This window comes from Micropterus salmoides, unplaced genomic scaffold (genome assembly GCF_014851395.1).
Source record: "Micropterus salmoides isolate LMB-PRFRI ecotype aquatic unplaced genomic scaffold, ASM1485139v1 Ms_hic_scaffold_7, whole genome shotgun sequence".
Taxonomy (NCBI): Eukaryota; Metazoa; Chordata; class Actinopteri; order Centrarchiformes; family Centrarchidae; genus Micropterus; species Micropterus salmoides.
Window position 1 is genome coordinate 1463764 of NW_024044459.1, and position 23390 is coordinate 1487153.

Consider the following 23390-nt stretch of genomic DNA (forward strand, 5'->3'; position numbering starts at 1 on the left):
CTGCCTTGCATTACATGCTCTAGATGTCTTATCCCTTTGTCATACCACAGTGGGGAATTTAGTGTTTTCTTATTTTGCAGGATGTCAGGATTATTCCAGATTGGGGTAAATCTGCATGTGATAGGTGAAGACCCAGATATTTTGAGAAGTTCCCACCAAGCTGCCAAGGAAGTGCTTATGTTAATGCTTTTAAAGCAGGTATGACGTTTGATGCAGAAGAGGTTTAATTACAGCTACTTTAAAGTACTGTGGTACATAGCCTGTTGATAGAGATAGATTGATCATATCTAGTATAGAAGTGCTGACTAAGGGTAAAACATCTTTAAGCAGCCTAGTCGGGATGGGGTCTAAGAGGCAGGTTGATGGTTTAGATGAAGAAATTATTGAAGTTAGTTGGTAAAGATTGAGGGAAGCAAAGCAGTGTAAACATATATCTGGTTCTACAGCTGTTTCTAAGGTTCCTGAGTTTAGAGATAAGTTGGTGCCAGTTGAGGGCAGGTCTTGGTGAATTTTGTTTCTAATAGTTAGAATTTTATCATTAAAGAAGCTCATGAAGTCGTAACTACTGAGAGCTATGGGAATACTTGGCTCAATAGAGCTGTGACTCTCTGTCAGCCTGGCTACAGTGCTGAAAAGAAACCTGGGGTTGTTCTTATTTTCCTCTATTAATGACGAGTAGTTCGCTGCTCTGGCATTACGGAGGGCCTTCCTATAAGTTTTATCTTGCCAAATTAAACGAGAATTTTCCAGTTTGGTGGAACGCCAATTCCTCTCAAGTTTCGGCGATATTTGCTTTAATTTGCGAGTCTCAGTATTATACCATGGAGCTAACTGTCTTTGTTTTAGTATTTTCTTTTTTCTTTTCTAGACTTGATAATGAATTTAGAGCTGATGGAATCGCATCCTTAAATTTATCTACAGCACAGACAGATACTATACAAGATGTCTGTCTTTAGAGGTCTGTGCTGACATTTGAAAGAAGTAACTCTGCATCAGACTTATGACAGATCATACCACAGCTTGTTTTCATTTGTCATACAAAGTGGACCAATGAAGTAATATGGCTACAACTGCAAACATGTAAAAAGTTGGCCCCTGCAAATGGCTGTAAAGACCAATCATAAAGCAGCTTATGTTTACAGAATCCATATCTCCTTGAATGAATGAATGCATATATATGTATATCACAAAAGTGATTACACCCCTCACCTGTGAAGCTCTGCTGAATGCCCAAGAGGGTTAAGGCAGTGCTGGAAAATAATGGTGGCAACACAAAATATTGATACTTTGGGCCCAATTTGGACATTTTCACTTAGGGGTGTCCTCACTGTTGTTGCCAGCAGTGTAGACATGAATGGCTGTGTGTTAGTTTGAGGGGACAGCAGATACACTGCAAGCAATACACTCACTACTTTACATTGTAGCAAAGTGTCATTTCTTCAGTGTTGTCATGAAAAGTCATTGTCATTTACAAAAATGTGAGGGGTGTACTTTTGTGAGAAATGGTACATACATAATAAAGTTATATCAGAAGGTGCCAACCTTTCAGCAAGAAAAAATATTACATATTATAATAATTAGCCTATTACTGTTATGTATTCAACATATTTGTTATTATAGTTTTTTAACAGGATCTCTTGCATATTTTGATTTGATCATTTTTCTATCTATTTTCATACTGAAAATCTTGATCAAACAAGCATTTGCCTTCTGTTCCATTGGAGATTTCTGTCCTCCCTGGTCTTGCCTTAGGACACTTTACTCTCTAACAGGTGTACGATTCAAACTCCACACCTTCTGCTCCTGAGTGTTGCAGTACTTTGGATGACCAGCGGCCGAGGACCTGAATGGTTTAATCAGAAATGCCTAGTCTGGCCGCCGATGAGGAAAGAATGGGTTAAATACTGGGGATATGCCTGAAATGCAGAGGATTCTGTTCAAATGTTTCTGGAACCAGAACCGAGAGGCCATTTTTCCTCTTTCAGTAAGAAAACGTGGGTGTTGTGATGATGCCTTGGCAGTGTACCTGGAGTCGATGTTGATGATACAGGATTATGATGGAAGCGAAGGTGGGTGAAAAGATTTCTGGTAGTTCCTCCTTTTGCGGTTTTGCCCCTTTTGTGGTTATGGTTGATGGCACTTCCTGCAAACTTGTTCGGAATCCGAAAAACTACCACACCGGCAAGCAAATTTTTTTGGGTGCGGGTAGAGTGTCTCACTCTCGTCTGCCATGTGCTCCTGCTCTGACATGATGGAATTTATGTCATAGATTGTATTAAAAAAGGCCAGTAATTGCCACTATTTGTGCTGGAGGCACAAAGTCAAGGAGCAACAACAACTGCAGTTAATGACTTATTAAAAATGGGAGAAACCCATCAGTATTTATAAATAGATTACCAACATTTATATACTTCATCATAACTAAATAATAGGATTCACAGTAAGTTATAATCAACATTTAAGCAGTATTACTATTATAAATTGGTACAACTTCTTGCTCAAAATGAGTATACTACATGTTACTTTATTAATCTCAGTGTGTGTTGTATTGTGAGACTGAACCACTCTCCTCCCTCCAGTCCCAGGCCCATGTGACCCAGAGGACTTGATCGATGGGATCATATTCGCAGCCAACTACCTGGGCTCCACCCAGCTGCTGTCAGACAAGACACCGTCTAAAAACATCCGCATGATGCAGGCGCAGGAGGCTGTCAGCCGCATCAAGGTGAAAACACACAGTACACACTGGTCTGCACATGGATTTTTACAGCCACAGTCAAGCTCAGTCAAACTGAAAAATAAATGATACAGTGTAGAGCCTGACCGATTTTATTCGTTGTGCAGATATTATCGGTCGATATGAGCTAATTGCACGTAAATTAATTGCTGTTTATAACAGCCGATTTATGACTATTAAAAAGGAACAGAGAGTCGGATCCTTCATTAATGTCATGTCAGTGTTGCAAAGTTTGCCCACCGGAGGGCAATGTGCAATTCCCCTGTTGATAACACTGCCCATCACAAAACAAACCAGTCAGCTGACCGGAGTCTACTGGAGCATGCAGAACCAGGAAGGGAGAGGGCTGTTAGGGGAGAGTTGATTATTCGTCACGTTAAATAGATGACTTAAATAATAATAAAATAGCCCCCATCACTTCTCCTCTCCTGAAAACAGCAGTTTAGCGTTACAGTAGGTCTGTGGTGGATGCTGTTGCTACGCTGCTGACAGACTTGATTCTAGATTTATATCTGAAACACTCGGGCAATTCTAGTGAACAGTCCTATCATTTCTCCCTAGTTCGTCACCTCTAATATTCTCTAACATCACTTACAGCAGCCTTTAGCTAAATTACAAAGAACTACAAAACTAGCTAATGCCATGTTTATCAGTGGCAGAGCGCTAACGTTAATGAACGGTAGACTATAGTGTTTAATGTATTATAAATATTTCTGGGACCCGCTTATCTGTAGTTACAGTTGGTGCGTCAGAAATTATTAAACCAGAGGAGACGTGAATAAATGTGAGCTGAATAAGAATCCAACACGGCTTCCTGCCAGACAAAGTTATCTCCCCCTGGTTGCATGTCGAAGTGTCCTTGGGCAAGATAATGAACCCCGAATTGCCCCTGGAGGCTGTTCCGCCAGTGTGTGAATGTTAGTTTCCGTTTGAATGTGTGTGACTAGTGAATGCAGATGTAGTGTAAAAGCGCTTTGAGTGGTCGAAAAGACTAGAAAGACGCTATACAAGTACAGAGCATTTACATCCTCTTTCAAATGTGCAACATTATTGTGAAATCTCAAAGTTGCAAGACCTCGTTTTCGACAGTCATGTAGAATTAGATGCATTCAAAAGCAGCATTTGGAATTATTATTGTTAGTACTAGTAGTAGTACTAACTACTAGTAGTATAGTTTTTGTTTGGCAGGCCCACATAATAGGCTACATAAACTCATTCCTTTAATGTTCATTTGTACACAGAAAAATAGGGGTGTCATTTATGTTTCCTAAAGGTGCATTTGTCAAAAAAGTACCCTGTAAGGTACGAAAATGGTCCTTAAGGTGTTAACCGCGCACCTTTATTTAATTTTAAAGGTACAGAATCATTGCTGACAGCAAAGGGTACTGTACTTTTAACAAGCTTAAGGTACAGGCAAATGATGCAGAAAATCAGTGATGGCCGCCAACGGGACATTTGGGGATGCGGTGACCCAGTGGGTAAGACACATGCCTTTGGTGTGAGACACCCGGGTTCAATTTCTAATGTGACACATCCACCAATGTGTCTCTAAGAAAGACACTTAACCCCTGGTTGCTCCAAAGGTGGGCAATTTGTGATATATATAGCAATTGTTAGTCGCTTTGGATAAAAGTGTCAGCTAAATTAATAATTATAAAGGTACATTTTTGTGAATCTTCCGGTCTAAGACGTGAATCCAATGCGAAGTCCCATAAACCTGCAATCTTTTGAACGGCCAGCAGGGGGTGATTCTTCTGGTTTCAAAAAAGAAGTCCAGCTCCATTAGAAATAATGGTAAAATGACCCTACTTCTCAGCTGATTTATTACCTCAGTGAACACTTTCATAATGAGTTTATGGTCTCAATCGCTAGTTTCAAGTCTTCTTCAAAACAACATGATGTTCATTTAGTAATTTATGATCCCGTTTAGAGGAAAATAGACCATGAATCTGAGTATGCTTCAGGGAGAGATTATCTGTCATTGACAAGTCATTATCATGGCGACCTGTCAATCAGGCTAGAGTGACTCGTACCCATGGCACTGTGTAAATTTAATTGAAATTTAAAAATCTTATTAGGAGTCGGCTGTTCACTTTCTCTGGTAAGCACATTTAGTTTTAAGCCTGTTTTTCTATGTGTCAGAGCACTCCAGGCCTGAGCTGAGGTTATGTACACCGTTTGCCCTCTCTGCTCTTCTGTTTGTGATATAAGTTATGCAAAGAACACGCAGAAAATCCATTAAATGAACAAAACTTCAGAAACATTTCTTTTATCTTCCACGAGAATACTGCTGTATGTTGTATGTCACTAATATGTTAGACCATACATTTACTCTTTTTCAACTGACAATAATGAAGACTTATTTGAAGATTAAAGGTGCTCTGTTGAGTTTTCATTCAGTGTTACTCCCCAATGCACATTGTGTGAATCCTTGAGGTCTATCAAATGTGATGAATGCATTTCCTAAGCATTAAAACATTTTAACATTTGTTTACATACATGTTTTCTAACAGCTACCTTCTTCTTCGCCTACCTTGGTGTGTTTCCGCCACCTGTAGATCAGTGGAATAATGTGAAATCACTGACAGGAATGCATATTGCTTCACTGGCATGTACACACATGCACAGATGTTGTACTAAAATATTGTACTTTAACTTAAGTACAAGTAAAATTACTGGCATAAAAATCTACTAAAGTAAAAGTAAAAAGTAGCTCATTTGAAATTTACTCAGAGTAAACCTTACTTAGGTACTTTAACCTCCTATAAGAACTTATTTAAACAGATTTAATATCTTATTTATTCTATTTTACTTATTTAATTAAGGGCACAAAGCCATATGGAGCTTTTGATATTAGTTCGTTAGTTAGACAGATACTTTGCCAGAGCATTGTTGCAAAACAACGTTAGAGACCTTTTATGTTATAATGAGAAGGTAATTTTAATGGGACATAAGCGTTAGCATAATTAATAACTAGTTACCAGCAGATTGCTCGTGCCAACCAACACAATGTCAGGCACCGCTGTCTTTTTGGCTAATTTGAGCAGTCTCTTACCAAACTATGAAAAGGTCTTTTTAACTATACCAATGCAATGGTACAAGCAGGTTGTGAACCACGGGGGAGCCTTAATAAGATATGAGCTCCCCTTGCCATTCATTTCCATTTTTCTGTGTCATCATGGATCATGCGTAACATCAGGAGCATCAGGCTTCATCCAGCCAGAGGGAACGATCACCAACCGTCTGCAGCACGGCGGGTCACTCAGCGACCTCCTCTCCCTGGGCTCGTACACTCCAAACTCCGGTCCCTCTCCGGTTGACCTTCTACGCTGTTGACGGCCGGTGAAGCCTGATGCTCCTGATTTTACACATGATCCATGTGCTGCTGCTAGAGGCTGTCAGCAGCGCAGCGCAACTTTCAAAATTCTTCCATCTCCGGAGAAAAGAAAGGTCAGGTCAAAACAGTGTCAAGAGGCTGCTGCAGCTGTTGTGTGAAGTCTAATTGTATGTAAACAACAATTGTAAGCTACTAGTTCGGTCTGGTTCGGTGTCTCTGGGCAAACACACCTTACAATTCATAATGAAGCTGCTGCTCTTGCACTTCTTTTTACTCAGTTACAGGTGTATTTAAAATGTAGCGAAGAACAATACTTCACACAAAACATACATACACTGCATATATAACCTGGCTAACTTAGTGACGTGTGTTATTTGCCTTCGGCCTACACCCAAAAATGGGTTGCTATTTCTGCATTTTGAACTTTACCGCTGTCAGAAACCTTCAGCACACCATCAAAATGTCCAAGGTGGGTAAAATGATGGTGTTCAACAATACAGTCTCCTGCACATGAACACACCTACTCAATGTGAACAAAGTTACAAACACTGCACAGTACAATGGCACAGCAGATAAAGGATATTATATCTGACATACACTGAATACCCAATTCCTGCCTCCCCCTGGTGATCCAGTCAGCCTCTCCTGTGCACTGCTCTAACCCATTACTCTCCTGTCTGCTTTGTTCCATGCCTGGCAGACGGCCCAGAAATTAGCCCAGAACAAGAAGAAGGTGCAGTACCTCCTTATCCGTCTTGTTGTCTACACTGCCAAGCACAGCATCTCTCTTGCCTCTTGCCTTTCTGTGTGTCTGTGTGTATCATTGTCCTCTCCTCTGTGTTCTCTTTAGTGTTCTGTCATTCTGATGTATTGTTGGCATTTTCCTGAATCCAGCAGCCAGTGGTGTTCATTGTTTAGGTCCCTCCCTTGGGTCTCCAGTCCTCTTACCATTTTTTCATTCCATATTAGACGTTTTCTTATGTCCAAAATTTGTAATACTCTAGTTTTTGTCACGGAAGGAATACAGTTTGCTGGATACAGCTGTAATCTTTCTGACTCTGTGAGGTCTTACTGGATGTGTTGTAGTATTCAGTGTGTTTTCTCTCTGTTGCTGCTGATTCTGGATTTATAGTGACACTATGAGAGAGAGTTAGATGATAAAATGCAATGTCAAATGAGCTTTGTGTGTCTAGTACAGACAGAAGTCTACAGCCAGGCTAGCATAGCTGATGTTATGTAGGTTATGTTTAGCGTGGTCAAATCTTTGTATAATGTGTTAGCATGCTAACATGCTAATAATCACTAATCAAAACATACAGCTGAGGCTGATGGGGATGTATTTGGCCATAAACAAAAGAATTAGAAGAATTGACAACTGATTGATAGTGACACTAAGTGAATGGTCTGGGGTTCATTAAAGTCAATAATATTCATGACCTCAGGTTTCATATTCCAGACTGAACCAAAGTGGCCGACAGAACGGCACTACCATCCCTAGAACCTGGCTAAAAGTCAGAATGTTAACCGTGTTATTTTGTAATTTTATTTTGTGTAAATAAAAAGTGTAATAATAGAAATGTAAAACTGACGCATTGTCATTTTATGATCAGTTGTAGTTGTAGCAGTAGTTGAGCTATTTCTAGTACTTTTACTGCACATACAGTTTTTAAGTACTTAGTACTTAGACTAATTTATACTACATTTCTAAGGCTTCTACTCTACTACCATAACATGTACCTGATGATTAGTTATTTAACATGCTGCCTTATAATTAGCTTTTATAATTACCTTATAAAATAGAATGTGTTGACTGCCTGAACTAGCTCACAGGCTGTTATCTCAGGTAGTCAGGACTCAAGGGGCGTCCGGGGAATCCCAACAGGTCCCAGGGGTTCAGGATGAAGTCCAGAGGTATCAAGTCCAAGGAAGCTGAGCAGGGAGTGGAAGTGTCCAAGTTGGCCATATTGTCTAAGAAGAATGAAAATACAAACATTTATTTTTCACCTTTCAAGTATGCGTTATTTAGAGTAACATTTAAAAACATAAGTCTAGCCACACAGGGTATAATAATGTCATTCTCTCTTTTATTATTGTTAATATAGCTGCAGACTTAAATTTTTGTAATGGAATGCATACCCCTCTTTCCTGAGTTTCCTTTTTGTGACACCAAGCACACAATACTAATTTTGTATAATTGTTCACTGTGTAAACCAGGGGCACAGTGAGGGAAAACACCTAGATTAATTTGACTTTATGGACTCAAAATTGGAATGCATGCAGAGGATAGTACACACAGTAAGAAATGCAGATCTTGGCAATACAGTTTGGTGGATCATTTGCATTATCATATGTATGTAATTTACAGGTTTACAACATTTTGTTCTTAGTAAACTATCCAAGTATGGATACGTCAACGTAAATAAGCACAGTTATAAATAATTGTACCTCCTGCATGTTTAGAGAATATAAAGAATATAAAGATGACTCCACACAAACAGAAATGATATCAAACCTTTTTGAGTCAGATTAAATGATGCTCCAGTTTTGCCCCCAGCATGTGATAGACCGCTGCTACGATTATTTTCAAATGTTGATTGTAGCTCACACCAACATATTGCTGCCATGACAAACATGTTCCATCAAACATAATGAGATGACTGGTATTATTATCAAATCAAATACCATTCTGATGTTTACTGTATGGAGACTACCGTAAATATTGATTAATAGCCAGGGCTTTGATTCTAAAATCACTGAATTGACCCTGCCTATATTTGGGACAGGTGTCTATGTGGGACAGGCCTTTAATTCTTTTCGTACAAAACTGAAATAGGCTACCGTGAAACAGTTTATTTCTTTTAAACCGTATGAATATTAATTATTACGTATAAAAATTCTCAAATAATTTCAAATACTGATCTCTGAGCTCTGACAGGCGGCTTATGCGCTTTTATTTTGTAACATAATAAAAGCAACATAACGAAAACAAAAAAGAAAAGTGTGGCAGAAGTTAGCAGACAGAGAGCGATGGAATCCACATGACAGTATTCACAACTTGGATTAATTTTTATGAATCCAAGTAAACACTGGTAAATCTATAAGAATCCGACTTTGGGGCTTGTTGTTTACATTAAATTAATTGAACGATTGAATTGTGGAGAATCTAACCACTCTAATGATGTGAAGCATGTCCATGCTGACATATTGATCATACGTTTAAACATTAATATTTGTATTAACTATCTAAGCAGCTTAGAAGCAGCTAAAGTGGGCGACACTGCAGGGTTTAATACATCCAAAGATCTTCTATAAAATCCAGACCAGGCGTTTAATGGGGACTTGCGTTTAGTTGTCAAAATGTGTTCCGACACCAGGCCAGTAAACGGGGTAGGCGGCTATTTGGGACTCGGCTATTAATTTAAGTTTTACTATGTTTTTACTGTTCTCAATTAGAGTGCACTCGTTACTGTTGCAGATTTTGATCACAGTAAGGAGGTTAAACCAAATGTAACGCTACATTCACACTGCAGGCCTTAATACTTAATTATTCTTTCCCAGGGTTATCTTCTATGCATGCGGGTCACTTTCAGGCCATGGACAGTTTACACTGGAGTCTGAAATGGGCCACATTTCAGTAATAATGATAATGAAAACAAAGAAATCGGAATTGAGCTTTAAGGCCTCCAGTGTGAACGTAGCAAAAGTGGCTCAAGTCTGAACTGGAAAAGCTCGGATTCCATGTGACTTGGGCTGTTCGCACAGTTATTAAAAAATCGGATCTGAGTCACATGAGCAAAAAATCAGATTTGGGTCACTTTGGTCTGCAGTCTGAATGCAATATGGCAACATATGTGAAGGCAAATTCCACTTCCTGCAAATCAATGTGCTTTACACCACTGCTGACCATTTTCCAAAGCTTTTTCCCCTACCTCTGGGTACCCATTGGTTTTCCATTCACTTTATTGTGTTCTGAAAATCAAAGCCACTTAAAAGAAGAGTTAGATGAGAGGATTAAAGAAATTCTGCTTTGCTTTACAGTGCAACATTGATGTTTTGTGACTTTTACAATGACAAAAGCAGATGTGATGTTCACTGGAGGTCAAACTACTACATTTCATAGTGTTCTGAAATAAAAGGTGTAAAAACAGCTCAGCTTTGGCATTTTTTGCTAAATGTTCAGCAGTAGTGTAATGAATTCACTATCTGCAGTACAGTAAATGTGGGTTTTCTGTTAGGAGTTGTTACAGCTAGCTCTGTACCTCGAGTCCAACCTTGAGTTAAAGTCATATTTTGGGATTTATGGATCAGAAAGTCCAATGCATTTAGCAACTGTTTTATCTTTCACTGTGTGCTCTAGTGGTAATGAGACTGACCTCTAACTTTGAATGTCTGTTTATTCATTCATTGACTAACGTTTTTCCCTTTTTTTGTCAGTCTGTGTGTTTTATGAATGTGTGTCAAATCTTGCTTGTTAATGTGGTTGTGCATTTGTGTGTAGGGCCCTGAGGGTGAGCCTCAGCCCATGACAGAGGTGGATCTCTTCATCTCCACTCAGAGAATCAAAGTTCTCAATGCTGACTCCCAGGTACTCACTGTGACTAACGTACACATCTGCAGTGTCTTTTCTTTTCACCTTACTGAGAAAGAACCCTCATATCACCAGATCTTTAAAGAATACATTCAAATGGAGTCCAGTAGGCCTACACAGAGACCTTTGATGCTGCACACTTAGTCTGTGCTCCTAACCAGCCAATCAGCTATAAACTTTGATCTGAGAGCTGAGCTGTGCCTGCTTTCTGGAACTAATTCATTGAGGGAGTAGGAATATCTGGTCAGGAAATAAAGCATGCTCTATCTCTAACTTCTGAAACAGAACAAGCAGTTACAACATCAGTTTGAGTTTAAATTTAAATATATGAATATGTATCACAGCAATAAGATATAAATGTAATTCATAACTGAAACAGTTATGTTAGTGGTATGCATAGCCCTTGATGGGCTAAGAGTGGCTATCTGATAAAGTTGTATCTTTCCTGCGAATGTCAATTTTGCGCAATATAAACGTGGTTAAACAAAGCGGCTTTCAAGAAAGTTACTACTGTATGCTATTATTGTTGAGATCAGTGCAGAAAAAGCAGCAGCATGCCACCACACTGCTGATGATGTTCGGTTTCCCTTCAGAACACATCAACATTGGTGTGCCTGTAAAGATGTTATTGTCTGTGATTTTAGCAAAAACATTCCTTATGTTTGACAATGAATTGACAGAAATGTGATCTAAATGTCTATTATTTCATGGACTTTAATTGCAGGGCATATCGTCCTTACTGGTTTTTATTGATATCTTTCATACTTCGGCCGGTATGACTGTGAAGCAGCTATTAAATTTCTTGGTATTGGCATTAAAATGGTCTTAAAGAGCAACTGTCATGTTGGAGACCCCAGTGAGTCAGTGTGTAGGAGAAAATCTATATACACAAGAGTAACTTCTGGAGAGGTTTTTGTAAGAGTTTTACTTCCCCCATCAAAAAAGACGAATTGGATGTGCGATAACAAAAGGGAGAGCAGCCACGTTAGCGCCGGTTTCTGATTCAGCAGTATAGATCCCCGCACTGGTTTTGACACTGAAGAGGAAAATGTATATTCACACCCATATGATGGATCTCAGCCTTATAATTTTGAGCCTGTTAGGTGTCCAAGAGTCCAGGAGCAGACCAGGATTAGACGAAATAATAGCCATAGGAGAGATATTCCGCACTACCTTTTACAGTACTGTACCCAACCCTAATTTTGGAATTTTGGTTAGCAAATGTTAGAAAACCACACTTGCACAGTCAACGCTTCCCGATGAAGCTGCTGTGTGTACTAACGGAGCCGCAGCAGCTATCAGCCTTTCATGGTCCTGGCTTCGACATGAACTGAACTAGACTCATATCACCAGGAACATCTGGTCTAAAATAAGAACAGCCATGCTTGAAGTGGACCGGTACGCAGTACCTCGACATTTTACTCTTTGGCATAAAACCATAACATGTACCTGATGGTTAGTTAACTTAAATTACAACTTTTCAGACTGACCACCACCTACTACTGCTTGTTGATTCCAAGGGAGAATAATCTGGGGTAACAACTCCCTTTTGTTATAAGATATATGACACAATGTTGAAAAAAAGAGCTACATTTTCCTCTGAAATGTTGGCCACATGTCTTTTAAAACATACAATTCTGCATTCACTTTTCAAATGGTAATTTTCAAGGAAGGTTAAGTATAAATTTCAATAAAAATCAACCTACAAGTGGCTCCTTAAGTTTGGTGAAGAAGTAATGTAATGCAGATTAACATGTATCATACACACATAACCATGAATGTGTAGTCCAAAGCAGCTATATCAGTGCTCTGAGATGATCCCTAGTTGCATGTTGTTAAGATCAATAATAAATAGCTAGATATAGGGTATCACAGTCTGTTTCTGGTTTGTACAGAGGTCCCTTGGGTCATATGGTAGAAAAGTATTAAGCATTTTTTAAAATTTAAGAGGAAAAGGCCTTTGGAGTGTTGAGTCAAGATGTATTTAGGGGAACAGTATAACTTCCAATGTGGATCTGTATACTTTTTTTAATAAGATGTCCTTAAGTAGCTGTCCATGTTGTTTGCATAAATTTAATTTTTTCAATGTTTATTACTTAGTATGGTTTCTAACCTGAGATTTAGATGATAATAAGGACTGTTATGGTCCTCTGACTTCCAGGAGACCATGATGGACCACCCTTTACGGACCATCTCCTACATTGCTGACATTGGCAACATTGTGGTTCTGATGGCCCGGCGCAGGATGCCTCGACCCGACTCTCAGGAGAATGTGGAGGCCTCAGACCCAGGTCAAGACAGCAAGCGCCAGTACAAGATGATATGCCACGTGTTTGAGTCTGAGGATGTGAGTCCACCAATAAAGTTCAATGATGTCTTTGCAAGTCAGAAGGGACAACATGCAATTTTACATTTTGACAGTTTAATCAGTTGGGTAAAAAGCAGCTGAGCTGACCATTACTCATTCACTCATAGTGCCAGTACCAAAAATGTCACAACCGTCTGTCTTAAATGATTATCGGCCAGTTGCCTGAACATCAGTTGTAATGAAGGGTCTTGAGAGGATTGTCTTAAATCATGTCCTTAAGGAAGTGCAACATGAACTGGACGCACTACAATTTGCAAATAGGAAGGACAGGAGTACAGAAGATGCCCTTTCATTTATGCTGCATTATATTTATTGTCATCTTAATTGACCTAAACGATATGATTGTGTTCTCTTTGTAGATTTTTCATCTGCATTTAATACCATCAGACCCCATACTATGAAGGAGCGAGTACTGCAGTTAGGAGTATAGTCACATCATTAGATGGGTAGAGTCCTTTTTGGCTGACCGAGTACAGTGTGTCAGAGTAAATGAAGCAGCGTCTTCTCCTATTATTACCAACACAGGGGCTCCACAAGGAAGTGCTATTTCCCCAGTCTTATTTACCCTCTATACAAATTAATGTTGAAGCAACACTGAGAATGTTACTATTAAATTTAATGACGATATGGCAATCGGTGGTTTGATTCAAGATGACCTGCTACCAGGGGTGGGTAGAGCAGTTGGTTGGTGTAGGTCAAGTTTTCTTCAATTGAACACCAAGAAAACTAAAAAAGGAATGTTAGGAACACCCACGAACAATTGACTATGGATGGAGAGGGTATGGAAATGATAGATGATTACAAATACTACAGTAATGGATGCACAACAGTCATGGAATTTTAACACAGATGTTATTTATAAGAAAGGTCTGCAGCGTCTATATTTTATGCATGAACTGAGACAGTTTGTTGTGGAGAGAGATATAATGATCCTCTTCTATCGCTCCTTCGTGGACAGCATATTAACCTTTTGTTCCATTGTCTGGTATATTACATTGTCAGTAAATAATAAAAATAAACTGTATAAGATATTCAAGATGTCCAGTAAGATTGCTGGACAGCAGAAAAACTGCATGACGATGACCTGTGAGTCCCAAATGAGGAGACAGCAGGTTATTATTAGAGATGTATCACATCCCCTATTTAGCGTGTACGAGCTGTTACCATCAGGCAGACTGTATAGGGTACCATCACCAACTGGGCCCGCAGATCATTTGTGCCTACCAATATTGCGTTGTTAAACAAACTGTGAAACAAAAAACTTACTGAATCTCTGGTTGTGAGGAAGCTGTACCTTAGTATATTATGTAGCGCACTCTGGTGATGTTTGTGTCGGTACTGTAGTTGTCTGTACGTTGGTTTGTTGTTGGTCTGACTATTGCTATATGGCACACCATTAATTTCAGAAAGGACTAATACAATAAGTATCTAATCTCTACATAATATAAACAATTAGAATTATTTCAAAAATTCTGCCACTTCTCTCCCCTACGCATCCTGTCTTCTAGGCCCAGTTAATTGCCCAGTCCATCGGGCAGGCCTTCAGTGTGGCTTACCAGGAATTTTTACGGGCCAATGGCATTAACCCTGAGGACCTGAGCCAGAAGGAGTACAGTGACCTGCTCAACACTCAGGACATGTACAACGATGACCTCATCCACTTCTCCAAGTCTGAGAACTGCAAAGATGTAAGCTGGGATTTAACTGAATGTCATATACTGTTCAAAATAAACAATTCAATGATCCGTTTCTTTACCGTTGCTACTGGTTCTTACAGTGCTGCTGCTTTGAACTTCTAGATTCCAAAGGTTTTGCTGTTATTGCTAGCTGTCAGTGGCATCTACGTAAATGCAGTGAAACCACTAAAACTATACTGTTTTCTGTGTTTTTGCATTATGTGGAAAATTGTATTAAACAAAGTGAAAAGTTGGATTAAATTTCTCTCTGACAGAAATGATTTTGTGTTGTTTCTCTTTGCCTGCTGTGACCTCAGGTGCTCATAGAGAAAGCTAAAGGAGAGATAATGGGTGTGGTGATTGTGGAGAGTGGGTGGGGCTCCATCCTTCCCACTGTTATCATTGCCAACATGATGCATGCTGGGCCAGCTGAGAGGTCTGGCAGACTGAACATAGGAGACCAGATCATGTCCATTAATGGGACCAGTCTGGTGGGACTGCCACTGTCCACCTGCCAGAGCATCATCAAGGTATGTGAACGCCCAAATCTTTAAAACAGATATTATGAATGAAGATACTGATTATGGAGGTGCCCACCGCTGCAAAACAAAAGTAACAAAGTGCTAAACAATATAGAAGCCAAATCTAAGCAAAATGTTACTAAGTGCGATACATAAAAACCTTTTTTTCAAGGTTTATTTTTGCCATGTTGCCAATATTTTTATAGACAGAGCAGAGATACAGACAGGAAATGAACAAGAGGAGAGGAGGATGACTTGCAACAAAACATTAAAATGAAGATCAAGAATCGACTGGCAGTTAGTGTAAAGAGGCTAAACAGCTGTAGCTTTATCCCATCACTAAATTGTATTTAAAGGATATCTGGCAGTTTTATACTGCATTATACACAGTCTGTAGCCTGTGTAAGGGTCTTTGATTGGAACAGGTCTTTTCAGACAGTCCCACTTAGGCTGATAAAAGCAAGACTGAGCAAGTTTTTTTAACTCAGTTTTAGAAGGTTCAGTTTAAATTTCAAACAAGATTGTTAGAAAATAAAACTTGGAAGCAGATAGTAAACCTTTGATTTGGAATTTTCAGACCCCCTAAGTTTTGTCCTTGAAAGACAGATAATGTGTTTGCGAGGTGGACATAAAAAGGAATGACAGTGATATGTACAGTCAGACTTTTATAAATCTCAAACACAAATTAAATTTTGAAAATAGGGACCTTTTCAGATATTTACAACTAAGACGTTTCTATGATACTGAAAGTAAAATAGGAATTTCAGCAGGTGGTAATACAAACATTTTGTCTTTGTCCCACTGGAACCAGTCCACCCGGCCTCTCTGTCCTCTCTGTCCAACTTTAATCAGTCCACTTTGCCTCACTAGAACAACTCCACTCGCCCTATCTGTCCTCTCTGTCCAACTGGAAGTCCACTCGGGCTATCTGTCCTCTCTGTCCAACTGGAAGACCACTCGGTCCCTCTGTCCCAATGAAACAAGTCCACTCGGGCTATCTGTCCTCTCTATCCAACTGTAATTAGTCCACTCTGCCTCTCTGTCCCACTTGAACTGTCCACTTGACCTATCTGTCCTCTCTGTCCAACTTTAATCAGTCCACTTTGCCTCACTGGAACAACACCACTCACCCTATCTGTCCTCTCTGTCCAACTTTAATCAGTCCACTTTGCCTCACTGGAACAACACCACTCACCCTATCTGTCCTCTCTGTCCAACTTTAATCAGTCCACTTTGCCTCACTGGAACAACACCACTCACCCTATCTGTCCTTTGTCCAACTGGAAGTCCACTCAGTCCCTCTGTCCCAATGGAACAAGTCCACTCGCCCTATCTGTCCTCTCTGTCCAACTGTAATCACTCCACTCTGTCCCACCGGAACCAGTCACTCTGCCCCTCTGTCTCACTGTAACCAGTCCACTCACCCTATCTGTCCTCTCTGTCCATCTGTAATCTGTCGGCCTTTCTGTCCCACTGGAACCAGTCCACTCTGCCTCTCTGTCCCACCTGAACCAGTCCTCTTCCTCTCTGTCCCACTGGAACCAGTCATTCTACCCCTCTGTCCCTCTGAAACCAGTCATTCTGCCCCTCTGTCTCACTTTAACAAGTCCACTCGGCCTGTTTGTCCTCTCTGTCCAACTGTAATCTGTCTGGTCGGTCTCTCTGTTCTACTGGAACCAGTCCACTCAGCTTCGAACACGCGTTAGTTCAACCAGGCAATGAAGTCAAGCTCAGCTCACAACCCCAGTTACATCGGCTGACAGCTCAGCTGATTCCTCTCTTAGCATTCATTGGCAAATTCCATTCAAGGTACCATATTTAAGCTGCTATAGCATAGCCTAGCCGTTCTGCTTTCTCTGCCAGTAGCTTGTAACCTGCCTGTGTAGTTAATCAAATTTTATTTTCAATTACTATTTTGGCTTCCAATGATTATGAACATTCAATTTCAATTCAGTTCAATTCAGTTTTATTTATATAGCGCCAAATCACAACAACAGTTATCTCAGAGCGCTTTTCATAAAAGAGCAGGTCTAGACCATACTCTGTGATGTTATTTACAGAAGCCCAACAGTTCCCACCAAGAGCAAGCACTAGGCGACAGAGGTAGAAACCTCGAGCAGAACCATGGCTCAGGGTGGGCGACCGGTTGGGGGTGTGAGAGAGAGAGAGGGCAAGAGAGGGACAGAGAGGGATGGAAGGAGAGAGAGAGGGGAGGGAGGCAGCCTACACAATATACACACAGGCACAAACAGTAAAGGTGATGTTGCTATAGACTGAATGAAAAATGGTAGATATAGAAGATATTTATAGTGTTAATGATAATAATCGTAATGTTAATGATTATAATAACAATAATAATAATAGGACTAGTAACAATAATTGTAGCAGGGGGTGTCGAGCAGGAACACGGGGGCAGCAGGTGACTCGCAACCACAGATCCAGACTCCACAGCAAGTGATAGGAGGAGAGAGGAGAGAGACGAGAAAGTACAAGACTACCGGAAAGGGAAGAAGTCGAGTTAGTAACATGCATTAATGGGATGAGGTTGCATACAGAGGGAGAGAAAGAAGAGAAAGGAGCTCAGTGCATCATGGGAAATCCCCCGGCAGTCTAGGCCTATAGCAGCATAACTAAGGGATGGTTCAGGACTCACCTGAGCCATCCCTAACTATAAGCTTTATCAAAGAGGAAAGTCTTAAGCCTACTCTTAAATGTGGAGATGGTGTCTGCCTCCTGAACCCAAACTGGAACCTCGTTCCACAGGAGAGGAGCTTGATAGCTGAACGCTCTGGCTCCTAGTCTACTTTTGGAGACATTAGGAACCACAAGTAACCCTTCATTCTGGGAGCACAGTGCTTTGGTGGGGTAGTAAGGTACAATGAGCTCTTTAAGATAAGATGGCACCCGACCATTAAGAGCTTTCTAGGTAAGAAGAATGATTTTAAATTATATTCTGGATTTTACTGGAAGCCAATGCAGAGAAGCTAAGACAGGAGAAATATAATCTCTTTTCCTGGTTCCTGTCACCTGAATCAGCTGAAGAGTCTTAATGGACTTTTTCGAGCAGCCTGATAATAGAGAATTGCAGTAATCCAGCCTAGAAGTAACAAATGCATGGACTAGTTTTTCTGCATCATTTTTAGACAGGATGTTCCTGATTTTTGCAATATTACGTAGGTAAAAAAGGCTGTCCTTGAAATTTGCTTAATGTGAGAGTTAAATGACATGTCCTGATCAAAGATAACTCCAAGATTCCTTACAGTGGTGCTGGAGGCCAGGGCGATGCCATCAAGGGAAACTATATCTTTAGATAATACATCACGGAGGTGCTTGGGCCCCAGAACAATAACTTCAGTTTAATCTGAGTTTAACATTAGAAAATTACAGGTCATCCAGGTTTTAACATCCTGAAGGCACATTTGGAGTTTAGCTAACTGATTAGTTTCATCTGGCTTGATTTATAGATATAATTGAGTATCATCTGCATAACAATGAAAGTTTATGGAATGTTTCCTGATAATATTGCCTAAAGGAAGCATATATAAAGTGAAGAGGACTGGTCCGAGCACAGATCCTCGAGGAACTCCATGACTAACTTCTCTGGCTGGATGAAGCACAATCTGCTGGCATTTCCTCGCATCTGGGTAATTCCAGCATACTGCATCTGTATCTGCTGGGGTTTCCCAAAGCAGTTTTTCAGGTGTGCTGTCCCAAGTACATGATCCCCTTCAACCTCAAGGTGTTGCTTAGCAACTACTTTCTCCAAAATAATAGGATAAAAGGGAAACTTGGAAATGGAATGGAAATTCTGAGGGATCAACATTGGAATTTTTCTATCAAAGCCACAACTGGAATCTTATCATCTGTCTATGTAGTGATGTGCACCTTTTGACATTTCACTGATACCATAGTCTTTCTTTTATGTAGGGTCTGAAGAACCAGTCTCGGATCAAGCTGAACATTGTCAGATGTCCCCCAGTGACCACTGTACTCATCAGACGGCCAGATCTCCGCTACCAGCTGGGCTTCAGCGTCCAGAATGGCATTGTGGGTAGCACTGTGATTCTGCTCTGTTTTTATGTGAAATGACACATGGTTCTGTTAAACTAGAGTGAAATTTGATCTATCATGTAAAAGAATTGATCTGTCTCTTCAACAGATCTGTAGCCTTATGCGTGGGGGCATTGCTGAACGGGGCGGGGTCAGAGTGGGTCACCGCATCATCGAGATCAATAGCCAGAGCGTGGTGGCCACGCCCCATGAAAAAATTGTCCACATCCTGTCCAATGCTGTGGGAGAGGTAAAGCATCACACTGGACATAAACATAACAAACACATCTTTTCACAGACTGTATGCAACATTTCTGGTGCTTACTAAAGTCTTCCTGCCACTTACTAGTTGAAGGAACTAAGAAGAAATAAGTGGCAGTTATATACAGTAAACATCTGCACTGTATGGCCATATGATTATAGTTGTTAGCAGTGAATGATAGTTGCTGAGCAGAAGAAACAGATGGTTCCTTATTAGCTCTGCAGCAAGGAGCCAAGGTGCATGCCGGTGCGATCAGTTTAACACTTAGTGCATTCTTTAAAACAACATCCTGACCTCCCTGTGTATAATCCAAGGTCAGAAGAGTTTAAAATGTATGTTGCTTTGTAAATTATCTTAACACACTTTAATTGAATACATACATTTCATACATCTTCATTTACTCACCAATAAAATGGACCCAGTTAACTTGGATAATACTTTTCCAAGCCAAATGTATACAAAACCAAGTCCAGGATACGTTATGAAATATATATTCATTCTACAGGAAAAGAGTTGGATCGTGATATATATAAACGCTCACAATAGAGTCCCAAACAAATGGACTGCTTCCTCCTTCTTGAGTAAAATTTGATAAAAACTTCTAGAAATGTAAATGCTCGCTATTTGTATAGTGTCTTTCTAGTCTTTTCGACCACTCAAAGTGCTTTTACACTACATTCACCATTCACTCACTGAGCCTAGGTGCTCAAACAGAAACTAATATTCACACACATTCCTACACTGGTGGAACAGCCACCAGGGGCAATTCGGGGTTCAGTATCTTGCCCAAGGACACTTGCAGCCTGGAGGAGCCGGGATTGAACCGCCGACCTTCCATTTAACAGCCAACCCGCTCTACTCCTGAGCCAAAGCTAAATTCTTCTATTCTAAATTGTTCATTAGTGGGCTTGGAGCTGAGCGCCCACAGACAGAGTAGGGAAGTTAGAAAGTGTGAGAGACGGACTGTCACTGGTTTGGGTCTTTTCCTGGGATTTGTTGACTATAATCAAAATGTGAAATATTGCCAGCCAGCTGCTGTGCTCTCTCTCTCTTAATTCAATTCATACATTGCATTAAATTAAGTAAATAAAACAGTAAAAGTGTGTTTGTGTGCTTAAAAAAAAAATTATACAAAAAATGTAAAAATATTTTACATTACATTTATATGACGCTTTTATCCAAAGCAACTTTTTGCTTTGAACAGTTCACAGGCACTAGGGGCTCCAGAGTTAGACTACGCCCTTGTCAGTTAGATTGTGATTTTGCTGTGTTCTGAGAGGGGTGTGAGGGGGTTGACTGTGAAAGCTCTGAGAGACATGGGATCTAGATCTGTAATGAAATAATCTACTGTACTACTGACAAGAGCTGAGCAGTAAGTGTAGCGGCCCAGAGAGTCCCCTCGTAGCCTGCCGTTGACTCTGTACAGACCCAGCGTACGGCAGAGCTGTAGAAGCTGCATACTGCTTGTAGTAGTAAGCTTGTCAAAGCTCTTTCTAGCAGGACATTCAGGGAGGGGGAAGCAGGTGCTTCCAGGTAAGTGTTTGTCTCCCTGGGTGTTCATAGTGTCAGTTCTTTCCCCTGTTCGAGCGTTCATGGTCTTATAATGGTTCATTTCCTCCTCAAGAATAGAGAAAATATCTGGGTTGTAGTAGGGGGATTCTGATGGAGGTATATACAGTAGATGGCACACATGTAGACATGTTACTCAGCACAACTCATCTTTTTGTAAATTTCAATTTGAAACAATTTGAAATTTCAACCATATATAAGATTAAATAAATTAATAATTTATTAAACTTTGTGTGACATTTTAGATTGTATCAAGTGTTAAATACTGTTAAGAACTGTCCTTATATTACTATTCATTTAAAATAATAAACAACATGCTATACTATTAAACTACTATTGTGATGTCTCTAAGAGGTCTCTGCTCTTCCACCATGTAGCTATATGAGGTGAGAGCAGAGCAGGTGTAGCATGTGTAATATGTCTTTGAGTTCACCAGAGGGGGGCGGGGCTGTGGCTCTTCTCACCGCTGCAGCATAGTTCAGTCCAATAGGCTCTGTTCCTGTAGTCTACTTTCTGTCGTTGGGATATGGGAGGGGTCGCTTTGGATAAAAGCGTTAGCTAAATGAATGAATGTAAAATGTAAATGCAGTAGATTTAGTGGCCTGGCCATCCTTTCTGTGGGTGGATGCATGGTGGAAGGTCAAAGAGGTCCTGGAGGTCTGTGTGCGATCTGTGTTGTGTGGTTATCCCTTGGAGTGACAGTAAGGCTCCTTCCAAGGGCAACAACCTAGCAAGGGTGGGCCCTGCATTTCTGTGTAGGTGTATCTTATCATACAGGCAGTCCAGGTCCAAGAACACGTTGGGTTTGAGGGCACAGTCCCTGGAGAGGCTGACATTCACTCTGTGAATGGTGTGGGGGTTGAAGTCTCTCCTGTGCAGCAGCGTGGATATGACTATCTTGCTGGTAGGTAAATTGGTGGAAGAGTCTGCCAGTCTGTCCTGTTGGGACTTAAGTCGTTGGTGCCTGTATGGATGATGATGTGGCTATACGAGCCTAGCTCAGGCGCTGTTAACAGCTCCAGGGCTCTCCTGGTGTTGGGGCACCAGATCTTCTCCGTTCTGTGCCTTGGGAATAAGGTCTTTTCATCCAGGAACTTTCCATTAGAGTCCATGAGGAGGATATTGTCAGCCCGTCTGCCTGTGTGTGTTTGTTCAGACTCAGCTGTCGGGTCTGGATGTGGAGCTGTGGTGGTGGTTTCAGGTCTGGAGCTCCTAGCCGGAGGCTGGCTAGAGGCCGGGCCTTGGACAGGTGCAGGGGTGTGACTGGCATCTTGGCTTGGGATGTTTGTATGGAGGCAGCTGGTTGGTACAGGGGGGGGGATTAGAGTCTGGACCAGGCTGTGTGAGAGGTGGGGGAGTCCTCGAGGAAAGGTGTGTTGTCCTTCAGCAGGTGTAGTGAGAGTTTGGCTGGATGTGGTCTGGATCTGAGAGGCAGGCACAGGGGGTTGTGTGGAGTTCAGTCTGGCTTGTAGACTGAGCCTGTCCCGGTCCTGTAGCTCTTCTCTCAGAGTAGCCAACTCAGTTCTACAGTTGTCTCTGTCCTTCCTAAGTTCCTTCACCTCCTCACTGAGATGATCCAGCTGTCTTCTCTGACGAGTTAGTTCTTGTTGAAACTCTCTCAGCTGTGAGTTGACACTGTCCTGTTCTTTCTTGGCCTGGGAGTCCCTGACAGTAGGAGAGGTAGGCTGCTGTTGGTCCAGCTGCTCTCTGATCTGTACCAGTTCCATTTCCATCTGGGAGAGGTGTTCTCTCGTGATGTCCAGGGCCTCAGAGTGCTGTAGCAGGAGAGGATCAGTGTCAGCATCTGCAGACTGTCTGTCTGGAGCAGGGACAGAGCAGGACGGTTTGACTCCCAGGGTTGGAGCGATGCTTGTGAGGACCTCCTTCTCCTTCTCAGCTCTCAGTCTCATAGCAGGAAAGTCGAGCTCAAACTGTCTCAGGTTGCCTTGTATCGTGGCAGTTCCATTTTTGAACAGGTTTACTGTTATTCTGCTAGTGTCAGAGTCATTTTCTTCCAGTACACTTATTTTCCATCCATTACAAATACCTGCTCTCTTTATTGCTGGGTAATGAGAGCTGAACACATTCAGCCAGGCACATGGTTCATCCGTCCAGAAGATTAAATTACAAGACCTTCCATCTTTGTAATGGTCGAGGATTAGGATTTCTGGTCTTATATTTTCCTTTTGCAGTTTTACTTTTGATAGCTGGGGGATATTTGATGGTTTCTCTCTCTCTCTCTCCCACTCCCACACTCACTATTTGGTTATTTCATGGCATTT

General features: G+C 41.0%; 1 protein-coding gene across 3 annotated transcripts in view; it reads left to right on the plus strand.

Moving 5' to 3' along the window:
- Positions 1–23390, plus strand: part of apba1a (amyloid beta (A4) precursor protein-binding, family A, member 1a) — an 87957-nt gene that overhangs the window by 58813 nt on the left and 5754 nt on the right. For all 3 annotated transcript variants that reach the window (XM_038704768.1, XM_038704770.1, XM_038704769.1), the window contains 8 exons: positions 2580–2725; positions 6775–6807; positions 10573–10659; positions 12824–13009; positions 14539–14718; positions 15024–15236; positions 19155–19274; positions 19387–19527. In XM_038704768.1, coding sequence (XP_038560696.1) covers positions 2580–2725; positions 6775–6807; positions 10573–10659; positions 12824–13009; positions 14539–14718; positions 15024–15236; positions 19155–19274; positions 19387–19527 — 1106 coding nt within the window. The remainder of the gene's footprint in view (positions 1–2579; positions 2726–6774; positions 6808–10572; positions 10660–12823; positions 13010–14538; positions 14719–15023; positions 15237–19154; positions 19275–19386; positions 19528–23390) is intronic.